This window comes from Equus caballus, chromosome 8, assembly GCF_041296265.1.
Source record: "Equus caballus isolate H_3958 breed thoroughbred chromosome 8, TB-T2T, whole genome shotgun sequence".
NCBI classification, from domain to species: Eukaryota; Metazoa; Chordata; class Mammalia; order Perissodactyla; family Equidae; genus Equus; species Equus caballus.
Window position 1 is genome coordinate 79,610,685 of NC_091691.1, and position 27,049 is coordinate 79,637,733.

General features: G+C 34.9%; 1 protein-coding gene across 1 annotated transcript in view; it reads left to right on the forward strand.

The window, feature by feature from the left end:
• Positions 1–27,049, forward strand: part of DCC (DCC netrin 1 receptor) — a 1,092,740-nt gene that overhangs the window by 801,386 nt on the left and 264,305 nt on the right. Inside the window, exons 10-12 of the mRNA XM_023647823.2 lie at positions 7,568–7,716; positions 9,361–9,499; positions 16,326–16,375. Of these exons, the coding sequence (XP_023503591.1) occupies positions 7,568–7,716; positions 9,361–9,499; positions 16,326–16,375 (338 nt within the window). The remainder of the gene's footprint in view (positions 1–7,567; positions 7,717–9,360; positions 9,500–16,325; positions 16,376–27,049) is intronic.

Sequence of the window (27,049 nt, forward strand, 5' to 3'; positions counted from 1 at the left end):
TTTAGCCTTGATTATATATATTTAGCCTATTGTTCCTCTCTAGGTGTTTGTATGTATGGGTGTGTGTTTGTGTTTTCTCTGCCCTAATAAGTTCCTTGAAAATTTTTACCATAATAATTCACAATACTGGAGATAGCAGTGTATGCTAAACACATAAAAAATACGACTAGATTTCTAAATCAGCTGATAGTTCTGTCTAAAATTTTCAATCACAATGGAAAGTAGACGACCCCAACCTAATCTGGGAACATATTTTAAAGGAAAAAATAGCCCGTATGATTAGGTTTATATGACATCATGCCTTCAGTGATACGAAACTTAAGCACGTTTGACTGAAACTTCAAGTTTTTAACTTCAATATATAGTATCTTTTAGACAATTTTTATAGATCATAAAAACAGTTGCCTTTGACATTACTTCGAAATCTCCAGTTTAAGTGGTTTGAGACCTCAATATGCAGTCAGGAATCTACATCTCCACCGCACTTTACATTTGCAAGCCTGTGCTTTCTGAAGTGAAATTCAAAATACTCTACGTGCTTCACCAGGGCTATTACTTCTGGGTTGTGTTAGTGAAAACCTGAGTTGCCCACTGAAAAGACTTTATCATGAGGTCAGTTCCTATAAACACTTTTTTTGTAAAACTACTTCCAGTTCTAGGAAGAATCAATCACAAGAAGGCTACTTTCAAGACTACTTTAATCAGAGAATCATTAAAGTTTCTTCTACAACACTGTCAAAAATATCCATCATTTAATATATTAGCATTTATGTGTGTGTGTATATAAGTAATATGTAAGTCATATAAATCATATGTATTATATATATGTGTGTGTGTTTATACAGGTATATCTGTATATATCTATACACACTCACACACACTCACACATACAATGACACAATTGAGTATACTGTGAGTTAGCAGAAAGCACCAATTAAAACCAAAAGTAAAATGATCAGGTAATAACTGTTTCCTCCCACCAAACCGTGTCAGACTCCTGTGGTTTTGCAATGGAAATCTACCCCATAGTTTGTGCTTCTTCCCTGCCAAATTACTGTCATATCTCCTAACTATGTATAGTTCAGTCAAGAAGGGTTTTCATTATGTTAATAATTACATTGCCTGCGGGCTTTTTGATGTTGCATTCCCCATACAGAATAGAAACAGATTTCATAGAAATATCATTAAAGCTGTTAACTACAGGAGGAAAAAAAATCAAAGAGGCAATCAAAGCATGCACTTTATTATCAATAAATGCAAATAGTTTCAGAAACGGCTTGCATTTGAAACACGTTCAGTGAGATCATCGGCCCTGGAAGCTGCTGCTTAAATAGAGCTTTGTGGTCTAAATCCATTTGGATCACAACAGATAATTACTTAGATCCCTTACTACCCATTTTTAAAAATAGCCTCAAGAATCGTTTTAAATTAGCAAATGAATAAGGAGGTAGAATCATCCTCAGAATTCTGGCCTGAATTAAGGACATGTGAATTATAGGTCATTTTTTGAATGACAACACGTGATATTTTTTTCAAACGCACTGTTACTTTAATTCTAAAAAGAAAAGGATTTGGTGGCTGTTAAATGGGTGATTTAGGAACACTGCATTACATAGTCATTTTGAAAAGACTTTAAATATTCAAATGTTCAACTACATATTCTCTGACACTAGCATTTGTCTTCATTTTGGACTTCCAGCTGAGAAACATCAGTGTAATGGGGAAAAAGCATCAGCCTCATGCAGTATCATGAAGATAGTGGCATGGCTTGATCCTTCTAAAGCTTTTTCTATGAAAACCTTATATTCACATTCTTATTTGGAAAGGATTATTTAAACTCTCAAGATATTTTTAGAACCATATATTTGATAAATCATAATTTAGGCTTTAGTCTGATTGATATTTACAGTACTGGAGATAGCAGTTAGAATTACTTACAGTACATAAAAGTCAGGAAGGTAGATGAGTGGATAGATATTGGAATAGAAACAGCAAGGAAGGGAAAGAAAAAGAAAACAGGGTGTTCATTCATGCATGCTATGTGACTTCTTGATCATCAGAAACCGTAACATCTCATAAAACCTAAAATATTTGGTGAATTAGAGCAGATGAATTCAAATGCCTCTGATTTACCTATGATATGGAAAATGAAATGAAAGTCTGTTTCACAAACATGCTTCAGCTTTTGAAACAGTAGCATTTTATTGAAAGTTGAAGATGTCTCTTTAAAGAGAAATCACAAAGTAAATTGTATTACCTTATTACATCATAAAGAAGTTAACATTTACTACCAATGATTCAATGATAAAGAATCACTGACTTTCAGAACCAAAAGAATCCAGAGATATTATCCAATCCATTGGGAGCAAGCGTTTGGGAAATCATAGACACTAATGATGGAAACTATGGATCCTATACCTAAAAAAATGTACATATTACATTCTTGAAAATATGCATACAATTTTAGGGGATCCATGGACCCCTTGATGTCAATGACTGGCCTCTATCATAAATAGAGTAGGGAAAAGAAACCATACATTCTGACTCTCATCTTAATCAATTGTAGCTCATTAAACTGTAATATTCCCTCTCTCTCTCTGTCCATCTCTCTCTCTCTTTCTCATACACACACACACTCATATATACAACACAAACACACACACACATCCTGTCTTCAATATGATTATATGTGATAAATTATGCTGTATTAAAGATTCAGCTAACTTTTATATGCTATTTTTTGATTAATGTGCAATAATATCTCATTAAAAATGCTCTGTTATACTATAAATTTATATATATAGTGAGAAATTATTGCTTCCAGTGCAAATAGTGACATATAATACATCTCATTTACTCCAACATAAGTATTTAATTCGTTCTTAGGTAAAGATGTTATAATGAATTTCTACCATAATGCCATATTGAAATTTAAAAAGGTAGTTGGTTAGGCTGACATTGATTGATGGATTACTTGCATAGATTATGCATCTATTCTGAAATTTTTCCATTCTTTGAAGAAACAGGTAACTTGAATAGAGATGGAGAGAAATTAGATGCAGTTTGCCACAAAATTATTGTCCAACTGAGGAGATCAGTAGGGATTATTAAAGACATCTTGGAAATGATGAGCAGTTAAGCCCGTTAAGGTTCTCAACTGACATACTGAAATGTAATGGAGTGGAAGACTGAAGCTATTAACTGCATTGATTTCACATCTAATTCCTATTGTGGAAAATTTTTGAGTCTCTCTTTTTCTCTTTCTCTCTCTCTTCCTAATAAGCATATAGCAAATCACACATCTAAAAGTATGTAAATATATAAGTATATATTATATGTAAGTATATATTATACTTAAATATACTTTACAAATATGGATCTGAATAAATACACAAGTATATATATATGTATATATACATACACATATCTCTAGAATCAACATAAAACACAATATATTATCCACAGACTTATGTTAACATTATAGTTCAAAAGAAAATATTAGAGAATTCAGGAATTTGAGTTTATAGCACTGTTGTGATGAAGACTAAGCATTTAATAGCTTAAATGAAACACGTAGTCTTGACAGAAGCGGGAGTGTTGTGAAAAAGAATATCCCATGTGCAGGTAATATTTTGGTCCAGATGATATATCTGTATCTATGTCTATATATATATCTAGTCTATATATGTCTAATATCTCTATCTATGTGTATCTATATTTAAAAAGTTAGCTGGTTAAGCTGACATTAATTAATGAGTTACTTGCATATATTAGATTAGAATAAAGATATGAGTATTTATGATAAGATGCAATTTCTTTGATACTTTCATGTTTATATTTACTTGGAACAACATAGTATTATGGTATTTTTATTTTAATATGTGAGGATAGTAAAGAAAATCTACCAATACAATCAGATCATAAAATAAATTATGTTTTAAAACAAAAAGTTAAAGTAGGAAATACTTTAGTAATAAAAAGCAATCCTTTTTCAGAAAAAGACAATTGGAAACTTTATACCAACAAAGAAAATGTTATCATTTGGCTGGAAATTGGTAAAAACACGTACTCTTGTTTGTGATTACTTAAACCAAGTGGTTTGAATTCTCCTTTTTACTTCTGGTATCTGTTATCTCTACTTAAATTCTTCTGGAAACCCAAACACACATTTTTTCCTGATGGTGTCTAATGACCATTAAGAAACGACAATAATTCAGCTGGTGAACACATGATCAGGGCTAGTACTACCTGTATTAACTGAATTCAGATTGTGGTACTTACCCCCTGATGTTCTCCCATCAGTAACTAAGCTACATATACATTTAGCTGACACGGTGGGCAAAGTACATACAGGCTCATATGCATACAACAAACACATATATACCAACTTTAGTTCTCATCAGGTGTGTTAGGAAAACTCTATTTTCTGATCACTTGTGGTAACAATGCAGAATCAACAAAATCAAACAAGTTTGACTACATAGTGTATTTTAGGCTTGTGGTTTACCATAACATTTATAATTGTATATACAGTCATTCGTTTAATACACATTTATTGAATACTTTCTGTATACCTAGCTTTGGACATATGCCTGTGGAGAAGACAGCTATTCCTATTATTTGTGAGACTAAGTGGAGAGTTTTGATCATTCTAACAAACAACCAGGACACTAAGCAGCCACAGCTGGGCTTATCAGGGAAGAGTATGAACTAACGTTTGTTCTTGTGGAGATGCTGCCTTGAGCTGGAGACATCCCTGTAGTCTTTTCTCCCTACAAGGCCTGATGGCAGTCACCGTGTGGTTGAGATATCTGATTCCCATGCACCCAGAGTCACAGTGAGGCAGGCTGTGCACCCCCCAGCCCTGACATGCTAGATGGCCCTCTCAGCTTGTCCTTCCAGATTATCAGGTGGCTCGCTCGGGGTTCACGGCTCATTTCTAGCTTCTCTTCCAAGCCACACTAGGAGCCTTAGGAAACTCTGAGAGTGACTTGGGCACTACTCCTTCTCATTACTTCGACCTTGTCGGCAAAGTTGACCCCAACTATGCATGTGATGGTTTAGGGGAGGTGAAATTCGTTTTCTTCTTCTTTGCTCCTTAAACATTGAAAAATTGAAGACAATTTGAATTGTTTCGTGTCACCCTCTTGTGCCCCAGTGGAACAGATAAGCGAAAACTCCCCAAACACTTCTTCCCCTTCTTTTCTCCTAGACACCACCTGGAGTTGATACATCTCACGGCAGGAGTAATGGCTTTGAAGTGTGGACATTTTTAATTCTGAATCTTTGTTCTCAGAATGAGCCATGTTCAGTCAGCAATGCCGTTTCAGTTTAACCAAGGCAGAGCAAGAAGGAACACATTCAGTTAATACTTTACACAGAGTTTTCCTTGTGGAAGAAAGGATACATATAAGAGGAATGGAGAAGGCAAGAATGAATCTTGTAGAGATGGATTGAAATGGGAGGTATCTCTGTAAAGTCATGAAAAACATGCATATGTATCAGTATATCTGAATATATGTACACTCATAAACATTTGTGTATGTATTTTTGTACATATATTCATATGTTTCTTGTTCGCTGAAACAGTCTAGAAACAAGGATGCCCAAGTAGCTATGAACACAGCTAACACCCAGATCTTTGTCTCAAATACCATTTCCCACTAAAAGGAACCAGAAATCTTTAGAGAAATGTTTGATTCCAGAGCTGGGGCAGGATCAAGATGAGCCTGGACTATATTATGCCAGAAAAAAAGGAAGTGCTTCAGTAAATGATGGGGCATGTCACAAGAACAGAGGGACGAGCTTAAAGAGAACCCCAGTGGCCAAATCTGGGACAATTTGAACTCCAAAATAATTAAAGACAATAATGAATTATAGATCATAAGAAAGTAGGAATCCATGTGCCCACATGATAATAGATACTTAAAGAGAGAAATATGGGCACTTGCTTGTAACAGAATGCTGAGTGCCAAGTGATTAAGGCAGAAGTGCTTGAATAGACAAAAATCAGCATTTTGTAACCATTCTGGTAAAATTGGTTGCATCAAGAACCATTAATAGACGCTAACTCCAAGAGAATTTGATAAAGAGCATGATATTTACATGGTCCTAACCTAGTATCTCCCCACAGATTGCTTATTATTTGTAAGCGGTGAACAGGGGGCTGGGAATTGTCAATAACATGGATGCTCAAAATTTGGAGACTGGTGGGAAAGCATGTGAAGGTCACATAAATACCTGCTTCTGACATGAATCTTTTTTCCAAATGAATGTGTGAGTAGTAATGCTTTAAAGAGTCTGGGTTCCATGGAACAAATTCTGAAAATAAACCAGAGACACAGGTTCCACGCTGACCTAAGAAGTGTATCATCAGACATTGTATCAGCCAGGTTTTCATACGCTATTTTGCTGTGGAAGTTCAAAGTCAGAGTTGTATTGGAGGCCTAAATTGTGTATCTGTCCAAAGCTCAGTAGAATCCAAGGCTGGGAAAATACATAGCACGTTTAACTTAAGGTTGTTTTTACACTTGCAATGGTGAGACCATTTATTTATTTTAGATTACTGTAACTAACACAGCTATTGCATTTACCACTTCTAAACTGTATATTTATATTCAGACCTATAAGCACAAAGAAAAAGTATGCACAAATTCAAAATCTGTAGAATTTGCTTAACTCATTTCATACCCTAACCTGACCTGACCTGACCTTATGTTAGGCTGTGTTTTGTCTTTAATAATCCTCTTTGGTGTGAATGTCATGTGTTTTGCTCTAAATACATGATTTGATAACAGGCTATTACCACAGACCCAACTAGAGGTGTTCCAGAAAACACTGCATATGCACCACGTTACCTTTCTAAAATCTGAAAATTTCTGGATCTCAAAACGCATCTGGACACAAGTGTTTTGGTTAAGTGATTGTGGACTTGTGTTATCTAATTTCTTTAACGAGAAAACTGCTTATCCTTGATTAAGTGAAGCAACAGTTATGAGAGAAAATGGAGTACTAGAAAGTGAAATAGAAAATTAAATCCTGAAATGAATTTAAAGGACCCAGAATTGGGAAAGATTTTAAAATGCTGACTTAAATATAGACAATGTGGTAAATTATCCATAGCTGTGCTGCCTATTTGAATTGTAAGTAGAACCATGACATTTAAGTTCTAATAGTATTTTCTCTTTTCCTTCTGCAGTTATTAACAATACACAGGCAAAGATGTATTAGCATAGTGGAAAATTTTCCACATTAGGAATTTAGATCAGATCAAGAAACTCCCTCCTTTTCTGCCATTATCCTAGTCACATATTCCTTGACCAGTTTCCTCAACTGTAAAAATAAAATAAGTAATTTGGATTAATATAAGCCCTCTTCTGAGTTTTACAATGAAATGATTCTAAAATTTTATTATGTTATATTTATATTTTATATGTTTATATTCTTATTCTATCTGGTTCTAAAAATAGTACATGCTGCGATAACTTCCTTGAAGTGTAAAAGATGTAATTTTGGTTTTTTCAGCAAAGACAACCCTCTTATACTAATCAATTTCTCTTATATACAGTGCAAGTTCCAGGGCCAGTAGAAAACCTGCAAGCCGTATCTACCTCACCTACCTCAATTCTTATTACCTGGGAACCCCCCGCCTATGCAAATGGTCCAGTCCAAGGTTACAGATTGTTCTGCACTGAGGTGTCCACGGGAAAGGAACAGGTAGGTAGAGGAATGGTCCCCACTGCTGACACTTATTGTAGGAAGAGATTTGCAAGCTCTTGATACAGTCCAGTGTCCAGCACATTTATTGGGTAGCTGATCAGTTTTGAAGTTTTTGTTATTGGAAACTTTAAACAATTTAATTGACTTCTGGTGGTAAGAGAGACAAATGGGCCATAAAATGAAGTCGATATAAAGGATGCAAATTTTTTGTTTGAGTAGGTAGTGGCCTGGGCCAGTGTAACCACATTTGTATTAATCCATCTGGTCTTAGAAAGCATTTGCATTTTCAGTCCTTATCCTTAGGGATTATTGAGATCATATTCAATGACCTCAGCCAACATGCTCTTGTCATATATTTGATGTTATTTCTGTCCTCTCTCCACCATCGGGCTGTCAGCGATCACTTTTCATTGTTTTCTTTATACCCCACTTCAGAAGGCTACCTTCGTCTCTCTTACATTTTGCTTCTAATCTGTGGTTAGCACAGACACCTAAAAATAGGTAAGTTAGGTTTTCAGGTAAAGTAAGAGTAACTAAGGCTTTAGGGAGGCGCATGAAACTCAGCAGTTCTATTTTGTGACATATTTATGACTATGGAAATGTTTACTTTCAGATTCTCAAATTCATGTGGAAAAAGATATATCGACAAGTGTGTAGTTAAATAGGAATGATCCAGAGGTGACCTTGAGATAGTGGAGTTCTTAGGATGTGTGGTGAAGTTTGCAAGCATAGTCTTGTCTTTAGGCTTCCACCTAAATTGCATGATGGAGATTTTTCATTTAAAAAAATGTTTTGCAATAGTCCTATTCAGAAATAGTTCAAGTCCCAAGTTATATTATAAGATAAGAATTACTAAGAGCTCCTCCTGTGTAATCATTCATTCCAATTTTTTGTTTATCTGCTGTCTCTATGCTATTTAGCTCTTATTTTCACCTTTCTATTCTATCCACTTTTTTTTTACACATTTTAGCTCTTCAGTAATGCATTTCACCAATCCATTTAAATCAATTCAAAACCAATGTTAGCCGAGATAGATGTGAGTGTGAGGATCATCGTGGAGAGCTAAATAATGGGTCTTCTAGAGCAAAGTGACTCTGATTTCTCAGTGACCTTCACCTCCAGTACCTCATTTCTGCAGCTGTGAAGTGCTGAAAACAGTTCCAAACTCCCTCACAGCATTTTGAGAGAGAAAAATTGTGGCAAAGTATCTGTCAGTTTCAAGAGCTGTGGGTATATTTCAGCAAGGGAAGGCAGAAATCTATTGCTGCTTGGTGAATTATTCCATTTAGGGTACAGGAGAAGCTCTCTGTTCCCATGGATTTACAAGCTGCCTTCGCCTGTCAGCATTTGGTGTGGGCGGAATACTGCACACCATTCAATGTATTGGGTGGTGTTAAGCAAATTGGAACTTAATGACTGTAAAAATAGCATGGTGCTATTTTAACTAGGAGTCTATAGAGTGGTTTGGGCTTATTGGGGGCGTGTATGTCACAAGTTAGGTTTTACAATAACTCATTATAAAGCTAGAGTGTAGTTTTGTGAGTAAGAGTCTAAAATCCAAATCATTCATTGCTCAGAATGGCTGCCATTTCTGCTTTAATGTGCCTCGTGAATAACAGTTTTGGTGTTTTATGTCTCCAGAATATAGAAGTTGATGGACTGTCTTATAAGCTGGAAGGCCTGAAAAAATTCACGGAATATACTCTTCGATTCCTAGCTTATAATCGTTATGGGCCAGGAGTGTCTACTGATGATATAACAGTGGTTACGCTTTCTGATGGTAAGTTTTACACAATGAAACTTGACTCACGTATTTGTTATGATAATGAAATAATATTGTATGGATGTCATTGACTCCATTTTCAATATTTCCTAACTAAAAGTTTATGGAATATATTAGCATAAATTAGAAATTTGGCTAATTCCCTCAAACTATCTATCTAATCAAATTCAAACTTTCAAAAGGTATACTCTCTGAATCAGGATGTCCTAATAGGTAATCTTCAAAGTGTGACTACTGTCTAAAAGCTCAAAATAACTCTGTGTTTTTCTTTATTTCTATAAAGACACACATTTGTGCAGGTGTGTAGACTAATTATATTGGTGTGTTTCTTTTATTTCTCATTCTAAAAATAAGTAGATGATAAAAAGTGTAAATGATAGACAATCTTCCTACACACATCTCTTAGTTTTAAAATACATCATAAAGATTTAGGCTAAGTAATCCAGCATTGAAAGTGTTAAAATTGAAAATGTATGCTTTTAGTTGTACTTTGCCTAGCAAATGAAAGATCAGATGTATTTTCTTAAATGCCATAAAAGAGAGGAAGAAATCTTAATGAAGAGAATGGATTTGACAAAGCAGTGGCAGACAAAACTGGATATTTAAGAAATGGATAATAATGAAACGTTGGGAAATTTAATGTATGTTGTGGGGCCAGTGAATATTCAGGCAGGTGCAAAAATGCAGAGATGTGACCTCCATGAATATTAAAAAGGCAATAAGCTAGTTCTTTCCAGCAACAGTTTCCATGTTGGTGTGTGTAATTTTATAAATTATTGATCTTTTAAATTAAAAAAAAGATAACTTTAACTTGTGATTACTTGACAGATCCATCATTCTTTAATCTAGGAAAGTATCTGAGTGGGTATTTCACACAGTATCAGTGGAATGAGGAAGGGCATGTATGTTATTAAGGACAGTATAAGGAAGACACAGGAGTAATACTCAATTGCAATTTCAACTTAAAAAAAATATTTTATATGTAACACCACTTCAGCATCATTTTTAATCTAATTCTTATGCCCATCCATCTGATTCTGTTATTAAAGACAGAACAGAATATTTATTGGCAGAATAAATTACTTCACAACTTGCAATTATAAAAATAAAAGGAAAACAAATGAAAATGAATATTTTACATAATTTATGTAGATTTCATTCACACTCTGAACTGTAATACTGTGGCCTTATTCTCCACTTTGGTTTTAAATGTTATAAGTGAGAAAAACAGATTATTACTCATTAGTCCAAGAATTATCATCTCGAAGTGTTGCAACATTTAGGACTTGGAAAATTCATGTCACTTAATAAAAGAATTTCATAACTGTAATCCCACAAGCATCACAGTGCAATTGACACTAACTTCCCTCTATCAGATTTATCTGTTAGGAGGAAGAAGGAACTTCATGGTCCCTTGGGAGCGGGCTCCCTGACCTCGTCTGCATGCATCTTTACAATCAACTCATCTCTTTTAATTTCCAAGGAAAAATCCTGTATCTTGGCTCCCATTCCCTTATTATCCAGTCCACTTCTCTCTACGTCCAGCTGATTCTTTTCCTCTCTACTGAAGCTGTCCGTGCTGAGGTCACACATCATATATAGATGTATTTAATCACATTTAATAGGCACCTGCTTCTAGTCCTCAGTCGTGAAGCCCTCTTCTTGACTTTATGGATGCTGTAAAAGGGAAATGTGAAAATTAAATGGACTAATCCACGTAAGCACCTAAAACTTGACCATGGCATATTTTAAGTGTTTAATAAATGTTATCTGTGCCAATGCACATGTCTCTTTTTCTCATTGTGCTACATGCTCCTTAATATGAGAGGTGATGTTGTTTTCATGTTTGTATTCATCTTACCTCAGTAAATATTTATTGAATTAATCAGACAGTTCAGCCAAACTTGTACAATTTTTCACATGTATAGTCTTATCTTTAGGACTTCTCATTTGCGTGGCTAATTTAATATATAACTGTGTCTAAATGCATCTTTGTTGTAGACAGAATCATATTTTTTATCCGGTCGGAGATATCCTTATCATAAAAATTTATATTAGGACCACAGAAAAATTGAATAAAAATAGAAATGAAATTAAAATAAATTTTTTTCTGAATTAATTATCCCAATGACATCCCCATTACGCTAAGATGCTTATAAAGATTTTTATCCTAATGAGCTGCCATCTCTAATTAAGCTCCGCTTTAATTGTTTTTCTTGGAAGAAACATTGTTTCCTGTTCAAATTCCTTCACCTAGTGTGTCATTGGTTTACAACGATCCGTTTCTTCACTGAGATTGCAGAGCATCAGATCTGGGCAGACTAAAATTTAGTATGGGATGTAACTACTTTTGCCAGTTTGTTCTCAAATACTGTCTCTTGAAGTAGTTGAGATGGATAAGTCATTAACAGATTTTATGAATGAATGAACATTTATGAGTGCCCATGCCAGCTTGCCCTGTGTCCAAAAGCAGATGGACTCAATTTCATAGGCAAACAACTATAGGAATGTGCTTCTTACTATCACTAATGTGTATTGAATACTTCTTAGTGTGAGGCCCTGCTCTAGTCACTTTGCATTATTAACCTTTTGCCCTCACGATACACTAATTTTCCCTACTTTACAGATGATGAAACTAATACAAAAAAAGGTCACAAAAGCTAGTAAGCAGCAGAGCCAGTTCACACGAGTCTATAAGTAAAGAGGCATGACTTACTGTGAAAACATATTGAGTTTCTCTTCTTCGATAATAAATTTTTCATATTAATTCCTTAAAGTAAAAAGCTCTTGATTATATATGAATTATTTCAATCCATAAATTATGCATACAGGACAGCACATACTTGCTAAGGGAAGGAATTCAAGTACCTGTCTGAATGGAGATTAATTTACAAATGTGAGAACTTTACCTACTCCACAGAATGACTCCTCATCATGGGTTTCAAACCAGCATGTTCCACCATATTGAGGGGAATTTCCAGACCAAACACCTCTGATTGGCTTTAATGAACCTATTGTAAATGATGAATTGCTTGGCATTTTGAAGAGAGAAGCAATGAACTATGTCCATCCCCTCTGCTTCCTGAAGCAATGAAACATCTTGGGAAGCCAATAAAAAGAGGCTCAGATAAATGTGGATTCCACTCACTTCCACCAAGCATCTGATCCTATCTATTGTATCTATTTATCTCTAAATAATATGGAAATTGATAGTGAGAAGGAGAGAGTGGCGCTCAATAACTAAAATTACTGTAGAAAAAATTCTCTACTTTCTTTCCTGACTATGTAAGGCAAGAATAGCCATTGTGCTATCAATAAAATGTAAGAGAAATTTATATTGTAAATATAATAGACAAAATATGACAATACCATTGTTGTAAGGATCTTTGAGATTTTATTATATTGGCTTACAATTCCTAACACAGAAAATAATCTTGATACTTCTCAAATTGTGGTAGTTACCAAAAGGAGAGCACATGTTTTTCTTTTCTCTTATATATTCTTGGCTTGCTGGAATTGAAGAGTTAAATGCCATTTATAAACTTAAATCAAAATAACATTTGAGAGTTACATATCAGCTAGCACAGAACCTAGAACAAAACATGATAAATCTGTTACCTTCTTCCTCCAAAATTTAATCACCTATCATAAATTCAGCTCGTGTTACTGAAATTATATTTTTATATTATTTGATTGGTCAAAAAATGGGTGTAATGTGATTAGTAAACTATAATATGACATGTAAATATTACACCACCGTGTGAAATATAAACTAAGAATATTTTTCTATGTTTAAAGAGTGATTTATTATGCCTTAATATTAAGACATAATTTCCAAACTTTGCTTTTAAGGCATTATATTTTTCAGAAGTTTATGAAATTATATGATTGAGAGCACATGTTTTTTTGAATTTGTACAAAGTTTAATTTTCAATGCTTTACAGAATAATTTGAATATGGATTATATTGAATTCTTCCTCATTGTGAGGATATGTTTGTTTAGTACTCTGATCACACACATCACTGTTATTTCAAGCCTGTCTCTAATCTTTCCTCTTTTAAATAAAAATGCAGAGATCATCTTATTAAAGCCTGTGCGTTCTTCCCTTTCCTGGAGACTGGACTGGGCTGGCCAAAGGTCTGTGAAGGTAGTTCAGGGAAGTCTATTTCATTAATGTAGCATTTGTAGAGATAAGAAGATATGAACATTGCCAGATGCAGAAGAGCCCTTTTGATTATTTTAGCTCTAAAAAAATGAATATCTTAATGTTTTAATAATAGTAACGTGCAAATGGAATAAAAGATATAAAAGAGTGAAAATTTTACAGATGAGTTTGGGGGGAAACTGATCTGTGTTAATAAAACATACTTTAAAAACTCAACAAAAAAGGATATCTAGATGTCAGAAAACACATGAAAAGACGCTTGACATTACTAGTCCTCAGGGTAAACAGATAAAAATACTATATACCTACCAAATTAATAAAATTAAAAAGATTGAAAAAAACAAATGTTGGTAAGGATATAGGACAATTGGATCTTGCTACGTTGTTAGTGGGAGTGTAATTTGGTACAATCAATTTGGCAAACTTTGTATCTATTAAAGCTTAACATATGTGGAAACCTCACAAGAGTTTCTGCTCCTACCAGTATTGCCTCTCCTATGTATATAATGAAGAAAACGAGTGCAATTATCCACTGAAAGACATGCACAATAATTTTCATAGCATATTTATTCTCATAGCCCCAAACTGGAAAGAATCCAAATACCATTCATCAAAAGAATGGATAAATATAAAAAGAACAGTCATATAATACTAGGAAGTAACAAAAAACAAACAAGAACTCAAAGAACCACTGCACTTGAAACAACATGAATGAATCTCAAGAAATAATAATGAGCAAAAGAAGCCAGTTTGGAAAAAAAATATGATTTCCTTTTTTGTAAGCTTAAAAACAAGCTAAACTAGCCTATGGTATTAGAAGTCAGAATAGTGGTTATTCTAGAAGGGTATTGACTGGGAGGCAAGTGAGCTTTCCAGGGTGCTGAAATATCCTACACTGTAGTTTAGGTGGTGTTTAAATGGGAAAACACCCACACACATACAGCTTTGTCCAGTCATACACACAAGATTTGTGTACTTTCCTGTATATAGGTTATACCTTAATTTAAAAAACCAAAATTTCAAAAAGAAATCTTGTTGTGACTGAAACCCAGAATATGAAAAAGCTTTTATAATTAATTAATTAATTAATTCTACAAATATTTGTTGAACGTGACCCACATGCCTGTCACTCCTGTCAATACTAGGGATGCAACTTCAAAAGGGACAAAAATCCTGGTCCCTGTGGGGTTATATTCTGTATTTGATAAGAAGACCGTAATATGAACTAAAAGAAATTAAATAATAATGTCTATTTTCTAAATTATGAAATAGTTTTGAAAGAACATTTATTGATCTAGTTAATGAAAAACAATTCCACTGGTGAGTATTTTATGACAAGCTACATTGGCTACAAACTATATTAAGCACTAAGACAAGAAGTTCAAAATCACAATAAAATAAGTGATTACAATTCCTATCATGTTCAGAAAGGTCCAGGAGCTAACATTTAAGCAAACATCCTTTTGCTCATTTAATCATTGAGTCAGTAAATATTAATTGAATATCAGTTTGGAGAATAAAAAAGATTAATCAGACATATAGCATGCCCTCATCGTTATTACTTTTCAGAAGGTAAAATCAGAATAAAGCATAGGTAAATTCAAGGTGAGATTTAAGTACCCTAGAAAAGCATAGATATTGTCCAAGTTCATGTTAAAGAAGGGAGAACATGACAAAAAGATGACCCTTAAATTTCTGAAGATGCTGAGAGCATTTCTTATCTACTAAATTCATCGATTTGGCTTGAACAGGATAGAGACTACTTGTTTTATAGGTTAATATGTATTAAGCATTTATTGAATACTTCTATTTCTATTGTGGGGCAGAAAGTTTTATTTTGTTTATGATTCATCCAAGATATCTAGAATAGTGACTGACACATAACAGGCAGTCAGTGAATAGTTGTCTTTGAATTACTCAAATGATAGAATATTAACTTTTTGATATAGTAAATATTCATTACAAGTATTACACAGAAAGATGTTTATGGTCTTCCTTCTTCCATGAAAGAATGAGACAATCAAAATTCAGGCAAGAGAAACAAAATACCTGGAAAATTCACAAAGAAAGATAAACTGCTCCTTTGTTCCTAGAATTGATTCACCAAATGCTATTTGGTAACCTGCTTGCATCTATGACACACAGGTTTAATTACATACAGCTAAATAAAGGGATCTATTTCCTCTTTTCAGTTTTTAAGAGATAATAAAGATTGCATTGAAAGGATTAAGCAACATGAGTGACCATTAGAATGACATATTTCATCTTAAAACCATGCAGATTTTGAAATGCATGATAACTTAAGCCTTTAAAACCACTCTAGGAAATCTCCTGTGCCTTTTTATTGGTTTCTCTGGGAAGGTTATCACAGGAAAGCTGTAATTAAATAGCAGTATCTGGTATCACGGCAGGTGCTCTCTTGCCTAACAGTTTTGGGGGCTCCCTAAATGGATAACTGGCCCACCAAGTGAGAAAAAAATTTTAAAATGCAGTTATTTTTCCCCTCTCCAGGGAAATTTTGAAGTGCCACCTGGATCAACCTACTTAATTATCATTATGAACTGTGAAAAAGACAGGCTTTCTCTTTGCAAAGAGGGTTGTAGTTTCTCTTTCATGGCTTTGGCAGTAATCATCTCACCTTCTTTTATTCTTTTTAGTGCCAAGTGCCCCGCCTCAGAACGTCTCCCTGGAAGTAGTTAATTCAAGGGTAAGTGGTGGAAATTTTCACTATTTCATTACCTATACATGTATAACTTTCACTTACCCATCCACCTCATTGGGCGAATGGTAACTTTCATGTGAAGAAATGTTCCAGAGCAGGGCAGTGAGTGTCATTGATCCCACGTCTCTTTCTACCACACTTGAATTAATTAAAGGAAGGATTTGTTTACTAATAGTATACTTGATTTTATAAATGTTATAATAATTGAAGGCTATTCCATCAGGAAACAAAGATGTCTATTTACGTATACTTACCAGTATAAGACATATGTGCTAGATGGAACAGCTGAATGTGGGAATGAGTAAAACAACTGAAGGAGGTGGGATAAAGAAAGACGTTGTTTCTTGGCTGATTAACTAGAACAGACTATTTCATCATCATCCCTATTTTTCCCTTACAAATATAGATGTTGCAGGCCATTCTTCAGGCCCAATAAGGTTATGTTTATGAAGCAATATTACCCAGTGATTAGCGTTTTTCTGGCCGGTAAAGTTGATATAACTTTCACAAGGACATAAATTAAGCTAGGTATAGCAGAAGATAAGAAGCCCAATGCCAGAAATGGTTTTCTAGAAACATCACCTTATTTCAAGTATGTCTCACGGTTGAAAATAAGCCAAAGCCATACAGTAGAATGCAGCAAACCAGGATTGGTGTGGCCTGACTCTTTCATCACCTTGTTGCGGGCACTCAGGGAAATCATTTCACTATCCTTGGGCCTCATTGAGGGAATTGGCCTAACTCCTCTCTAAGTTCTGGGAGACAGCAGGGAAATTATATGAGTCTTAGAGAAAATCCTACTCTGGTTTTTAATCTTAGCTTTCCCTTTTAATAACAATATGATCTTAGAAAAGTTTCCAACCTCATCGAACCTCAGTTTCTCTATCCATCCGATGTGAGTGTGAATGCCTTCCTTACTGATTTATCATGAGGTACCAGCAATATAACATATACAACGGATCTAACTTAGTCTTGGTAGCTATTACTTCAATGTACAATTCCTTGCCATATTTTGCAAAAAGTTCTGATGAAGCTCTATTTTGTGACTTTGATCAGATTTGCTTCTGTCAAATGAATTATTTTTTGGAGCTGGTGAAATGTCTCGAAATTGTTAGCCTCATACTTTTAGGCATTATATTGAATAAGAACAGTGAAATAAATTTAAAATAAGAAGGGAGAAAAGTAAGTGAACTCAGGGAGACAAAAATGAGTTAAGGGAAAATAACCAGAAATAAATATCACGCTAAAAAAAGACATTATTATTTGCAACAAGGTTAAATGTTTTACAGATGTGTCACTCAAATTAAGAGATTGCCAAATGAAAGTCAAGTAGATTATTACAATTATTGTAGGTTGTTAATAAACGAAACTTGGAAAACATCTTATAGTTTGTCTTGTTTTAATGGCTCATTTTTGTTAGTTTTTCACCCACCTCACATCTTTTCTCCACGACAGAACATAGAAGTTGATATAAACTATTTTGTGCATGTGTTTGCTCAATTCCTTTGAAAGTCTACTCTGGCAAAGGATAAATGTTTTCTTCTGAAATGTGAATAAGGCATTATTGAATGACCCTGGATGCTGACTATATTTAAATATGGATTTATAACCTTCCTGAAGAGAGAATTCTTGGATTGCAAAATTGGCTCTTTCAAGTGATTTATATATATATAATTTTATATATATATATATATATACATACAAAAATATATATGTGTGTATACATACACAAATATCACAGTCCATACTCTTCTATAATATGTAATGCTTGCAGCAACCAAATATAAACACTCCTGCTTTTATGCTCTTGTGGTCATCTCTGGAACATTGCACTGCTAGAAAATTTAACTTGTTCATTGACTTTTCAGAAAGGATGGAGCAGGCCCAGATGCTGGAAAGCCTGTTACTCTCCTCTCCTTCCCTCCATCTTATTTCTTAGCTTTTAATAAATTATAAATTAAAAATTGTTTTTCTTGGATTGTTACCAAGAAGAAAGAAACGGGATGATCAAAACACTGTTTTTTCATTCCCAATATTTTGATGAAGAGAAAGATGAAAACAATATGCTATTGTGATATTCTTCTTCTGTTTGAAACAAAAGAATTCTCAAATATATTAATATTTACCCCTGATTATTACCATTTTAAGGAACAACATTTATTTAAAAAGAAATATTGTAGTTGAGTAAGTATTGTATTCTTTTTAGACTAACAGAATTATGACTTGAATTTATTATACTTGAGATTTTATTTGATATAGAAGGAACAGTCATATTTTGAAATTTTATTCTATCATATTTGCTACTACAGAACATAATTATTTTATTGACAGTCAATGAGGGAATTTGGTGGTGCTAATATTTTTGTACACAGATGGCTAGGATTTCTGTACCTAGAGCCAAAAGGTCACTGTAAGGTATAAAATGACCATTTATAGATACTTGTTAAGGTTATGGCCGCCTATAAGCCAATAGAACTCAGAAATCACGTTCCAGGGTATGCAAACGGAGAGGTCCTTTACATTTAGATAAAAGAACCAAAAGAAATTCTGTTACTATACTGTTCTCAGAAACCCAGTACGGTAGATTACCTTTATAAAGCTATAATCACAGAACAGGCAATATTTCCTTTCTCCAAGCTAGCTGTGAATGTAAATTTTGTTTTGAAAGAATTGCTTTACCTATAGATACTAGATTTGGGGTAATAATGGGTCATGATTAGATGGTTATTTCTGGTACTAAAACTTCTTTACAAGACATAACATCTTCACAAGAAAAGAGAAAACAGTAGTTTAGAGTATGAACTTTAAAATGTGACTGTTTTATTAGGAAAACTTTTTATAAGGGCAATTTTCTTAAGGTGTTACTTTGAAATTCAATTATTTGGAGAAATAAATGTTACAATTTAATTAGTTGGCTAGTGTGTAGAGCACAAGTTTATAGAATGCAAAGGGCTTATGTTGGTACTTGATTATTTTCCTATGTTCTAATATTAAAGTTCTGAGAATAGGAACATTTAGACACTACTAGGATTCAAGATGCTTGGGCTCTTTCACTAGCTCTTCGAGATCTTGGACAGTCACTGTGCCTCAGTTTCATTTATTCTTTCAACATTTACTGTGCACTTACTATATATCTACTACCTATATGTATCTACTGTATATATACATGCATATATTATACACACACACACACAGACACACTGTATTTAGACCTATTATACTACTATATATACTTATATGACCCAGTCTTTGCTTTCGCGGAGCTGACAGTTTAGTAGGAAAACACATGAGAAAAAACTTACTTTTCATCTAACCACATTTAATCTACTGTAACTCTTCAAAATTGATGTTATGTCATCATGGATAAAATGAGAAGGTTGGATAAATAATCTCTAAAAAATCTTGTGGCTCCAAACATCTATGACTATATTTCTACTTGTTAGGCCTTTTCTCAATCATTTTATCTTTACAGAATTAGAGGAAACGGCACAAGTACATTGACTAAAGTATACCGGACTTAACTCGCAAGTTTATATTTATCAACCAAGCACTATAGGCTGATTACAAGGAATAAAATATTAAACCCAAATAAGAAAAAGCAAAATCCAGTATATCATCAGGACTGGGTCATTGTGCAGCTTTAGATTTTTTAAATGCAGAATAGTGAATTCTTCTCATTACAACACTGCACATCTCTATTGTTGAAATTGTTACCTTTGAATTCGAGATGCATCTATGTGGATGTCATTTTGTTGCATTCCTAACAGCTGGTACCCAGTGATTCACTCACTCACAGTTCGATAGTGTGTGAAGTGCCTTTGCTGCAACAGTAGAAAAAGTGACTGGTATCTTCCTGCATCTTAAAGTGCCTCGCTCCCCCATGGTTGAGCATAAATTGGCGTGCTTCAATAACTCAAAAATTAGTTTAGCAATCATAAAATTCCCTTTGCCCAGAAACTACCCAAAGGGAGAATTGAAAACAGCAACTTCCGACTCCAAAAAACAAACTGATCATTTTGGCCTCAGATGTTTTAAAGTCTTTCTTTCTTTCTTTTTTTGAAACAATGCAGAGGGAATCTCAATGTTATATCAGTGGGTAACCTCAGAGAAGCATGCTTCTGAAGATGTGATGTGACAGCATGGATTTTGAATGAGATCTTTGTCTCTTGTCATTGGACTAGTGATAATTCTCTTGTCAACCTAAGTCCATAACCAAATGGATAGCTGAGTATTTGCGCTTGACTCCCAACTGGGATGCTCACTTGTTAGGTACTTTGAGCAAAAGTGAAAATGAGAAGAAGGGGCAAAATTGGAGGAATGAAAACCAAAGAGCCAATGTGAGTTACGATATTAATTTGCAGGTCCTCTATTTTTTTTTTCTTTCCAAAACTGGGATTGTCTTCTCTTGGCTGTGCAGAGAGCACTTGAATTCACACTGCTCCCTGCTGCATTACAACCACCCTAAAAACACACTGTTCACACAGATGTTCTGGAGCCACTTCTTCAGTCTCACCATGCTTCCCGTGAACATAGATCTCTTTCTTGCATACTGTACATAGGCATAGGCCTCAGATTGTCATGCAAAGAACACACAAGCAAAAGTTTTATGGAATCATCCTAAATTCTTCCTAAAACACACTTTGGCCACTGAATTTTTTTGGAGCCAGAGCTCTGAGTCTTCCTCTCACAAATATAGCTAGTTTCTGAAATGGATTTAATGTAGAGAAACAGGACAGTTACGAGACCATAGATGATGACTGATTGCGTGTAAAGATCATTTAGAAACTAGCATTTCCAGTAATATTTACACTGACAAACTTCACAGTGGTATTTGTACTCAGTCATAATACACAGAAAATTTCTGCTTGAATACAGTGTCTGGTCCAGTTATCCATCAATCCAATTCAAGTAGATGTAGATCTCATGTATTTATTTTAGTTGTTGACCCCTTCATTGATTCATTCTGCGTCTGCTCCTTGAGCACAGATAATGTGCAGGGAACCATGACTGAAGCAGCTTGGGGAAGGGTGTGAAGGTAGGAACATAATTATAAGGAAGGCAGTGTTTCCTGATAGTTCTTACAGTCTAGTCTTTCTGTTTTTGTCTGGAATTTGTAGAATAGACTACACTGACATGAGTATTTATAGTATATTAAAGTCAGACAACATGTAATAATTTGTGAGACTCCCTCAAGGATAAAACTGTATTTGGTCTGTAATTTGGATAAAACTCATCTTCAGAGAATTGCTATTCTGTTTACTTTTTTTAAATAGATATTTTTTTTGTTGTGGTAAAATATACATAACACAAAATTTACCATTTTAATCATTTTTAAATTTACAGATCAGTGTCATAAGTCTGTTCACATTGTTGTGCACTCATCATCACCATCCATCTCCAGAACTCTTTTCTTCTTCTCAAACTGAAACTCTGTACCCATCAAATAATAGGATCACCCTTCTCCCCTTCCTCCAGACCCTGGCAACTGCCATTCTACTTTCTGTGTCCTGACTTGTTTTATAACAGAGTGAGGAAACCAATTCATGGAAAAAAGTTGTTGTGCCTTTTCACTTTATCTTATTAGAGAAATGAAACACTTTTAAAGTTTTAGATCTTTATCAGGGAAATGAAAGATTTAATGGATTATAGTGGTCAAGAATACAGGTAGATGTTTAACTGGCTGAGAAGAAATGCCTCACTTCCCATTATGGATAGTGCTTTCAGAATACTTCTGTTCCAAGGTCCCACATTAATGAATCATTTTTTAAAAATCTAGTGAAAAAGCCAACTGTTGTATTAATAAAGAACTAGAACTGTGTGCATGAGATTGTTCTGGAGTAACTCTGAAAACATCATTTTGGTCCCCAGCATCAGTTTCAGATCGCATCACAATTTAGATCAGAGCTCCTAACCATTAGCTAACTTGATCCTTTGATTATTTTTTTAAGTTCAAATAAGTCAACAGTTTCCATCTTTTTTCAGTGAAAACCCAATGAATATGTAAAGATAAACTATGAACGGGTAGGTTATTAGGAGAGTGAAAAAAAATTGGATGACGAGTTTTTAAATAATATAAATCCATCATGCCAATTTAAATGCATTCTGTAAACAGGTTAAATAAGAGAACACTCTGGACATTCAAATCATATCTTTCTATCACTCGATCACTCATTTTCTTAGAGCTGTTCTTTCCAAAGTTTATCCCAGGGAATATTTGCCTCTGATACTTTTCAAGCAATGAGGTTGCATGGTTTAAAAAATTGTGAGAGATATAAGTCCCCTCTTGGCAATACTAAAGGCTATGGAAAGTATTTGCTTAACTCTGCTTTGCCTAAATTATTTCTTTCTACAAAGCTCTTTCATACTAAATACTATCTTTAAAACTTTTTCGAAATGACTTGTCTTAATGCCATCGTGTACATTCCAAACAAGAGAAATGTACTCCACAAATTGAGCAACCTCATTTCCTCAAAAAGAATATTCCTACCTGAATTAATTTAAAATAAAAATACAAATTAAGTGAAAAAAAGCAGAAAAATTAAATTTATTAAAAGCTAGAGGTGAATCTAGGAACAGTCTTTATGACATTCCTTTGTGTGTAACTATAGAATAGAGAGTGGAGAACTGCCTATGGCATCTATTATCAGATTTGAATAAGTTAGAGACACGATTAAATCTCCATGTCCATATAACTTTTGATAATGTAAACAGGATGAGAAAATCATTTTCAAGAATGTTTTCATCTTCATATTTCAAATTCTTAAGTACATTATTTTTTGCTGTTGTGTGTTTTGAGGTTACTGTATTTTGCTCTTTCCAACTTTGTTATAGTCACTGCCATTTAGTATACCTGCACAAAGAGTTTTAACAAAGAGACTAGAATATGTGATAGAATACCATCCTCTTTGAGTTCTAGTCCCACTTTAATATCACCTTGTAATTTCTACTTCATCACACATACTTCTAATGGCTCCATTTCTGGTTGGCTCAGAAGGCAAAGCTCACTCTAGCCTTTCCATGAAATTTAATGAGATTTTCCTCAATTCATACATTTTTGAAAAGTGGGAGTTTTAATAATGGGCTTAAATTAAATGAACCTAGGTCTAGTGATAAGACTTCTGATTTTAATTTAGTTCATGGAAGTTGCCCTTAGAGTTGGAGTGGCTGATTAGTTGGAGGGCATGAATTGGATCAGTCCTTCCAGTAGTAAAAGCAGTTGCTGACTATGTGATTTGATTTTAGAGATGTTGAAACATTCGCTTATAAGCAAAAAATGAAATTCACTAATGTAGTTTAAAATATTGTCTACATTAGAAAACAACTGTTAAAATACAAATAGTTCATCTGAATGATTTAAGACATTAGCATGAGCTGTTGTGATTAACATTCTTGACACATATTTAAGGAGCACCTAATGATAATTATAATTTTAATAATGGCAGTAAGTAACTTTTTAAGCAGGTATTTTGTGCCTTGCAATGTGTTAAGCAATTAAAGCAGTACCTCATTAATTCTTACAACAACCCTATAAGATGGTCATTATGCATTAAACTAATTACTGGAATACCAACTTTGAGCTGCCCTTATTGCTGGAAAAGCTACAATAAAGGAATTCAAGCATCCCTCTTTCCTAGAGAGCTTACTTAACATTCAAGTACAGGGAAAGAGACTGATAAGAAAACACAGAAAGGAACAATTAACACAAGAGAATAAGTTCTGTGAAGAGAATTAAGCACAGTGATGTGATAGAGAAGGACCTAATTTAAATCAGATTGTCAGAGAAAGGCCTTTTAAGGAGGTGGCACTTGGTGAGACAAGAATATGAAAAAGGGCCAACGTTGTGCACACTCAAGGTAAATCATTCTAAGCAAAGCCAGCTTTGACAACTAGTGTCAAAGTCTTGAGAAGGGAACTGGCTGTGCATGATGGCAAACCGGAAATAAGAGCAATATGAAGGGATCATGATCACTAGGTCAGGGTTAGATCATGTGGGGCTTTATAGGACATGATAGAAATTGGTATTTCATTCTATGGATGATGAAAAGGATTTTAAAAGGGGAGTGAGGGGGCCTGCCCCATGGCCGAGTGGTTAAGTTCTCACGCTCTGCTTCGGCAGCCCAGGGTTTCACTGGTTCAGATCCTGGGCGTGGACCTAACACTGCTCATCTGCTCATCAAGCTGTGTTGAGGTGGTGTCCCACACAGCAGAACTAGAAGGACCTACAGCTGGAATATACAACTATGTACTAGGGGACTTTGGGGAGAAGAGAAAAAAAAAAAAAGATTGGCAACAGGTGTTAGCTCAGGGCCGATCTTAAAACAATAATAATAATAAAAAGGGGAGTGATCTCATTCAAGTTTTTAAAAGATCAAATTGGCTGCTGTGAGGAAAATTAGTGGGGATGGGGCAGAGTGGAAGCAGGGAGACCAGTCAGGAAACAATTGAGTGATCTGTAGAAGATTGTTTTAGTTGGAACCTGGGAGTCATCAGAGCAGATGGAGAGAAAAGTGGAAAAAAATCATGGTATGTGTTAGATCTAGAGCCAGTAGGATTGGCCAGTGGATTGGATATAAAAGATAGGAAAAAATTAAAAAATCAAGGATGGAGACTAGATTTTTGGCTACAAAAGAATGAGTGGATCTTGGAGCTGTTTAATGAGATGAGGATGAGTGGAGGAAAGATTGGCTTAGAGAGAACAATCACTTCTTTTCTGGACATTTTGAATTTTAGAAAACTACTAGATGTACAATCAAGGATGTCAATCATGTAGACAATTTTCTATATGAGACTAGTGTCTCATGACAGGTCATGTCAGGAGATACAAATTTGAGTCACTGTCATATCAATGACACCTAGGGAAAGAATATAATTAGAAAAATAAGGCTGAATCTTGGGACACTTCACATTCAGAAAAGATGCCAGAGTGGTGGGAGAAAATGAAGAGGGGTGGTGTCACAGAAGCCAAAAGGTAAGAGTCTTTCCAAAAGATGGGTGCTGCTTCCTACGCTACATGTGATGAAAGATACAGTAGAATAACAACAGCAAAGTGACCACTGTGAGAAGGGGCATGAAAATGGAGAGAGAGAGAGTTGAGGGACTGTGCAGAGTAACTGTGGATGTTTTTGAGTTTACTCTGAAGTGGAGCAAAGAATGGATAGTAACTTTAGGAGGTGGTAGGCTTGAGGGAGGTTTTATTGTTTGCTTATTTTATTTGTTTATTTTTATTGTTGTTTCCTTTTTGAACATGGGACGTGCTGCAACTTCTGGAGATATGCAGTATAGAGGAGAAAATTAATGATGCAGAAGAGAGAGTGAAAAATTGCAAGAGTACAATCCTTTGAGTAGGCAAGAAGGCAGAGGATCCAGCATACGAGTGGAGAGGAACACATACTTGAATCTTGGCAAGACAAGCTAAGGCAGAGAGAGTGGGTGTGGCTGCAGACATGTCAGTCGATTTTGAGCTGGGAAGATGAGAAGTATGATAAATGGTCATCACCAGAGTGTGAATCTTGAAGGAGTGAGTATTGAGAGTTTGAAGACAGGGGAAAAGATGAGAGATGTCATAAATTTAAAGTGAAACTAGTCAACATGATTGTTTGCTTTTCTTCGCATGGTTGTTGCTTGGTTATTGGCCTAGGGTAGGTAGGCAGATAGTTGGGTTTTATTCTGTTTGGAGTTTGCCAGTGGAGAAGGGGTGGAGTGAGTTAGGATATTTTGCAAGGGAGTGTTTAAAAAGAAGACCCATGGTGGGCACAGCAGTTAAATTCACATGTTCTGATTCGCCAGTTTGGATCCCGGGTGCAGACCTACTCACCACTTATCAAGCCATGCCATGGCAGGCATCCCACATATAAAATAGAGGAAGATGGGCACAGATGTTAGCTCAGGGCCAATCTTCCTTAGCAAAAAGAGGAGGATTAGTGGCAGATGTTAGCTTGGGGCTAATCTTCCTCAGGAAAAAAAAAAAAAGACCCATGGAATCTAAATTGTCTAAGGAAAAAAAGGAGAGCATGGTTAGGGTGGGGGAGTTGGTGATGGATAATGAAAAAATGGTAAGGTCAGTGGATTTTATAATTATTCCCATTTTACAAAAGAGAACACTAAGCCTTAAAGGGACTAGGTAATGTGCCCCAGTGCCACACAATGAGGAAGTGGCAGCACTGGGATTCAAATCCAAGCTAGGGTTATTAGTCATTTGGCCACACTGCCTCCTATATGTAGCGCCTTATGAGGGCAGAGAAACAAATCAGAATTCAAAATAAGCCTTGCCTTCAAGTGGTTTAAGTTCTCGATGGGATTAGTTCCCAGACAGAAAGTAAGATCCAGATTGGCAGCTAAGAGATGGGCTCATCCATCCAGTAGACATGAAACTATGTGTGGAAAGCACAGGAAGAGATGGGTCTAAAAAGTACTGAGAAAGGAGAGCTAAGAAGAAGATTCTGAAAGACACTTCTCCCTGACTTCCCAGTTTTTCCTGGAGTGAAAATACATGTAAGATTCTGTCCCTCACCACGATGTATTTCTCCTTGATGAGCCTCGAAAAACAGCTCAGAGGAGCTGCAGTTTGTTAAGTGAGCAAAGCTGATACCTCAACAAACTTTCTTAAACAATCTTAAATACATCTGATGTGTCCAAATCTATTTCTGGGTTTTCCTCAAT